Source organism: Emiliania huxleyi, assembly GCF_000372725.1.
Source record: "Emiliania huxleyi CCMP1516 unplaced genomic scaffold EMIHUscaffold_95, whole genome shotgun sequence".
Lineage (NCBI taxonomy): Eukaryota > Haptophyta > Isochrysidales > Noelaerhabdaceae > Emiliania > Emiliania huxleyi.
In genome coordinates this window covers 117,649-123,676 of record NW_005194951.1, presented here as the reverse complement: position 1 = coordinate 123,676, position 6,028 = coordinate 117,649, and the positions used below count along the sequence as shown (strand labels likewise).

Sequence of the window (6,028 nt, the reverse complement as noted above, 5' to 3'; positions counted from 1 at the left end):
GGGGGGTCGGACCCCCCCCCTAGCATGTGGTGGGCACCCCCACAGCAGTTCGTGGGCTAGGAATAGCCACCAGAAGATCCGATTTTGGCCCCCAAAGTTGTGAAATCGTGGCTGAAAGTCCACTATCTTGGAGAATCTGACCAGTCTCAAGGCTCATATAGCGCTCCAAAGGATGATTTCCCCCTCGAAAATGCTCGAAATCTAATGAGGCGTAAAATCAAGGGCCCGGAGGGTCTGACCACGAGTCTCTGGGGGGGTCCTCGGCCACGACCCCCCCCCTAGCATGTGGTGAAGGTGCTGGGGGGATCGGGACCCCCTGTGGTGCGGGCGACGGCTTCTGAGGAAGCCGTCGCCCGCGCCTCGCCTGTCGCGTGAATCGTGTCGTGCGACCGCCTCTTGTTTAAATTCTTTTCCGGAAATTCCTTTTTCTCGATGTGCGTCTTCTGTTGTGTTACTCTCCTGCAACCATAGTCCTTCCTGTGACATGGCAGGCCACTCTCAAGCCCTACAAGCACCAACCAGATCACCTCACTTGGGGAGGGTTGACATCGTGATTCGCGGAAAATTTCTTTTCCTGTGAAAATTCCGGCGTGAAGAGAGGGAAACCCCCGACGGGAGGGCCCAGACCTACCCTTCCACCCCGTCATGCTGGCCGCCCCACGCAAAAAAGAACAACAAAGAACAACAAGAACAACAACGTGTGAGTGTTAGAGTTGTTTGGTATTGCTAAAAATCCAAAAAGAATACACGGGCGCCTAAATGCGGACGCCGCCGACCGCTTCCGACGCTTCGCGCCGCCTGGCGCTCTCGCTGTCGGCCGCGCTGCTCGCGGCGCCGCGAACCGCGGCGTGGTCTGCGGCTCCTGAGCGGGAGAGTTCCGAGCCGGAGCTCGTTCGGCTCTACGACTCCGCCGCCAGCCAGTACGACTCGCTCGACAGCGGCCCGCTCGCGTCGGCGCTCGGCCTGCAGGCGCTGCGCGCGCAGGCCACCGACCTCTGCCGCGGACGCGTCCTCGAGGTAGGAGTCGGCACCGGCCTCAACCTCCCGCTGTACGACCCCGGCCGGTGCGAGTCGCTCACCGCGGTGGACCTGTCGCCGGGCATGCTGCGCGAGGCGCGGCCGGCGGCCGCCGCACTCGCGCCGCGCCTCGCCGTCGACCTGCAGCTCATGGACGCGGAGGAAGACGAGCCGCCTCCTGATCCTCTCCTCTCCTCTCCTCTCCTCTCCTCGCCTCGCCTCGCCTCTCCTCTCCTTTCCTCTCCTCGCCTCTCCTCTCCTCTCCTCTCCTCTCCTTTCCTCTCCTCGCCTCTCCTCTCCTCGCCTCTCCTCTCCTCTCCGCCGCCAAGCAGGGCCGGCGCCGGTTGTGACGCACAAGCGCACGCGCCGTTATCCGGCCCGCAGGCGATGCGGTTCGCCGACGCGAGCTTTGACAGCGTCATCGACACCTTCTCGCTCTGCGTGTACGGCCGGCCGGAGCGGGCGCTCTCCGAGATGCGGCGCGTGTGCAAGCCGGGCGGGTGGCTGCTCTAGAAGCTGAAGACGCACTCTTGGAGCTCTTGGAGGGCGGTCGGCAGCCTCTCTCTCACACACACACACAGACTGGGGCCACGCTAGATATAATAAGAAAGTCAGTACGCCGGCGAGGAGCAGCCAAGGGGCTCGGACTGGACACACCAGCGCGGTATGGGTGGTGGACGCTAGACCGGAGATGCCGGCACGCTGGCGCGACACACAGACACACACGCACTCACAAGACACGCTAAACGGCAGCGCGGACAGCGGTGCTCGGGCGAGCCTCCCTCGATGCTCCGACCTGTGTCGTCTTGCTCGAGCACCTCCCACTAGACACCTCGTAGACACCTCCTAGACACTTCCGAGACACCTCCCACTAGACACTTCCTAGACACCTCCTAGACACCTCCTAGACACCTCCTAGACACCTCCTAGACACCTCCTAGACACCTCCTAGACACCTCCTAGACACCTCCTAGACACCTCCGAGACACCTCCTAGGCACCTCCTAGACACCTCCTAGACACCTCCGAGACACCTCCTAGACACCTCCTAGACACCTCCTAGACACCTCCTAGACACCTCCTAGACACCTCCGAGACACCTCCTAGACACCTCCGAGACACCTCCTAGGCGCGTCGTCTTGCTCGAGCACCAGCGCTCGGGCGGCGCGCTCGGCACGCCTCTTAGAGCCGAGATGAGCCGAGATGAGCCGAGATGAGCCGAGATGAGCCCTCCTAGCGCTCCACATGGTACACAGCTCGCAGCGCTCTCGCCCGGTTCCCCCCCAGGCGCCTACCAGGACGCGACGTCGAGCGCGGCGGCGAGGCTGGGCGGCAAAGGGTGTGTCTACAACCCTTACCCCAACCTTAACCCTAACCCTAACCCAACCTCCTAACCCTAGAGCCCTAACCCTAGGTGTGTCTACAACCAGGACGTGGCGGCGATGGCGCGCGCCGCGGGGCTGCGTGTCGTGCGGCAGCAGCCCGCGCTGCTCGGCGTAGTTGCGCTGTACGAGACGGTGCCCGTTTGATCGTTTGAGGTACGGACCCTTCACGCGTGCGCGCGGGCGGCGCTCGCCCGCCGCGGCCGCGCCGAGAGGGCGAGAGACAGGAGAGCGTCTGTATACGGTACTCTCTGTATATCGGCGCGTTTTTTGCGGGCATACACGGCTGGTCAACGCACGACGTGTGGGGTGTGCTCGAGCCTCTCGGTCTCGCTGACGCTGTCGATCAACAAGAGCCTAGCATTAGGTGCGGCCTGCAGAGGCACGGGCTGCGACACGGCCATGGACGAGCAGCACGCGAACGAAAAGAAGGCCCAGGCGGACATGGGCAGAGCGGGAGGGCGATACGCGAGGAGGAGACGGGAGGGGACAAGGCGCGACTCGGCCGTGGACAGGCAGGAGGGAGTGGGTGCGCAGGCGTGCGCGGCGAGAAGAGAGGCAGAGAGAAGAGAGCGCAGACAGGAGGAGAGAGATGGACCCGCATTTCTCACGACATCAGAGAGGATGAACGAGCACGTGCCACGCCGATTCATCCAGCCCAACATGCGCAGGATGCACAGATAGACGGGTGCGAGACTCCCTCCGCGAGATCGAGTGTCTTTTTTCGCAGTACAGAGAGAGCGGGAGGGCGCCCAGACCACACAAGACTGCACGAGATTGCGCGAGGTTATGCGAGACCACACGAGATTGCGCGAGATTGCACGGGAGGGTGTGAGGTGGCTCGAGATTGCACGAGACCGTACGAGACAGCGCGAGATTGTGTGAGATTGTGCGAGATTGTACGAGATCCAAGATTGCACAAGATTGCACGAGATTGCACGATACTGCACGAGATCGCACGGGATTGCGCGAGTATGCACGAGAGTGCACGAGAGTGCACGACGTTGCGCGAGACTGCACGAGATCGCATACGATTGCACGTGATAGAGCGAGGTTGCGCAAGAAAGTGTGTCTCTGGACGAGATTACGTGAGGTTGCGCGAGATTGTGCGAGAATGTGCGAGAATGTGCTTCATCGCGCGAGTTTGCGAGAGATCAATTGAGATCCCCACCGCGAGATTGACGCACGCTAAACGCGCCTTGAGAGACAGACACACACAGATGGGAGCCAAACCCAGGACCCAGGTTACAGAGGCATGCAGACGCCATTCCTTTATCACCACGTGCCACAATATCCCACCCCGACCAACGCGCGCGAAGCACAAGGCCGAACGAGACTGGATGCCCCCCTTTAGTTTCGTTGATGATTCACACAGGCGTTTCATTTTTCCACGAATTTCTTTTTACGGGCTTACAGGAGGGAGCAAAGGAAAGATGGACCCCCGCACAGGCAAGATGGACCCCCGCGCGCGAAACGAACGGGGTGAGACGAGGGCCAGGGCGGACACGCCGAATGAGGAGAAAAAACGACCTCACGAAGAAGATCCCTATTACGACGGAGGCTCAATTTGCGAATATTTTTTCGATCGTTACATCGCGCTGAAGCTCGAGCAAGTAGAGTCCAATTTTGGGCATCTGCGCACGACGACCACCATGGCGATGCTCGACGGCAATGCGAAACTGGGCGACGGGATCGCAGAGGAGGGCGGCGCGGCGGCGCTCTTCGCGATCGTCCCTGCGCCCGCCACAGGCATTGACGCGACCATGACCAAGGCGAGGCTCACCGAATGGGGTCCGATCGCGGGCACCGTGACGGAGCAGAGAATCATGATCTCCAAGGAGGAGGCGGCCGTTACCCACATCTCGACCCCGACCATCGAAGGCGCCAGCGGAACTTACCACATCATTATGCTGGTCTCCACAAAGTCCCAGTCGGGCTACGCGAAGATGAGCGAGGAGGGCAAGGTGATGCTGGTCACGTGCTCCAATGCCAACGCCGGCAGCGACGAGATCGAGTCGTGGGTCGTCCCCCTGAAGCTGGCGCCGATCGAGTCGGCGCGCGAGACGGCGGCGCAGATGCGGGGCTCGACGGCGGTGGGCGGACTGCACTACGGAAGAGATACCGAGAGCGAGAGGAGAGAGGATCGGGGTGCGAGCATATCCAACTCCGGCTCACAGGTGCACGCGCTTGCAACGCGCATCTTCGACCCGTCGACGTACATTGGGGTGGAGACCGCCAAGTTCCGCGCCACCATCCCAAACAACAGGGACGACATCCGCTCCTTCATCCCCGCCTTCGTCGACGGGATGAACGAAGTGCATGGGCGCCAGCACACCTGCGTCTATGTGCGGGCTGAGGAGAAGTTCAACCCGACGACGGGCACGTTCACCGACGAGGAGACCGGCTGGATCCGCTTCATCCTCACATCGACCGGCAAGACGTCGACGTCCACTATCCCCAACCACCCCATCATGCCGCGCTCGATCGTCTACACAGCACACGGCCTCCCCCGCATCCTGCACGGCAGCCGATGCCCCGCGGAGGGATCTACCTTCGTCCCGCGCACAGAGCTGCAATACGAGCCGGTCGGTGTATGGAACCAGCGTTGCCTGCGGCGAGAGGGAGGGCGACACCGACGCCGACGCCAACACAGGGCAGACAGGAGCAACATCGGGGGCGGGCACGAGCAGCGACCCGCAAAACGCCAAGCGCGGACGCGGGCGAACGAGATGTGGCGTGACCATCGTATGGAACACCGACAAACTCAAAAAAGTTGAACCAGAACAGGAGGTCGACATAATCGCTGCACGAGTGAGGAGGGTGATACTCGAAACACTCGATGGGAAACACCGAATCAGCGTGTACGGCGCGTATATGCCCGATACAGGAAAGAGCAATGACGAAATCGCCAAGGCGTGGAAGGAGCTCAAAGAAGCGATACGACACGACACGCACGAGAGGGTGCTCATCATCGGCGACATGAATGCTGTAACGCGGAAATGGGTGGAGGAAAGAGGGCGGCAAATGGGGACGGCGGACACGGAGATGGAAGACCTGCTAGAGACCGAACAAATGGAGTCGCTGGGCACGGGCGTCGCGACGCACAGGGGGGGAAGGGAGATTGATCACATAATAGTCGACGCGCAGACACGAGCACGAGCAAGCGAGGCGGAGGTCATGCCAGGAGAGAAAGACGATCACAAAATTGTACACGCCGACATCATACTCGCAGAGGAGAACGCCGACGAAGGACAGCACAGGCGGATTGGAGTAAAACTAGACGACTGGGACGAGGCGGAATGGGCGACGTACGTGACTGAGACGGGGTCCATGAAGAATATGTGGCAAATAGGAGGAGAGACGTGGAAAAGGACGGGAGGAGGGAAATCATACATCGAAGAGGCACAGGCTATGATGGAAGCGGCGGCGACGGCGATCCGGAACAAGCGAAAGAAGGGCAAGACGCGACGAGACGAGGACGGGGACGAGGAGCGGCCAGCGGCGAAGACGCACCGCGCGTCGCTCTGTGAACAGATTGGCCGGTGGTCGAGGCTGGCGAGAGAGGCGGAACGGTACCGAGGGGAGACGGGAGAGGACGCAAACGATATCGGGGACGCAGAACAGCGCAGA

The 6,028-nt window shown here is 61.4% G+C and overlaps 1 protein-coding gene across 1 annotated transcript; it reads left to right on the top strand.

Moving 5' to 3' along the window:
- Positions 1-758: 758 nt before the first annotated feature.
- Positions 759-2,609, top strand: EMIHUDRAFT_453883 (hypothetical protein; the record flags this gene model as incomplete). The annotated part of the gene is made up of 5 exons (XM_005756735.1): positions 759-1,083; positions 1,402-1,517; positions 2,146-2,189; positions 2,304-2,355; positions 2,431-2,609. Coding segments are annotated over 5 exons (652 nt in total), but the record flags the coding sequence as incomplete, so codon positions are not given.
- Positions 2,610-6,028: the final 3,419 nt, after the last annotated feature.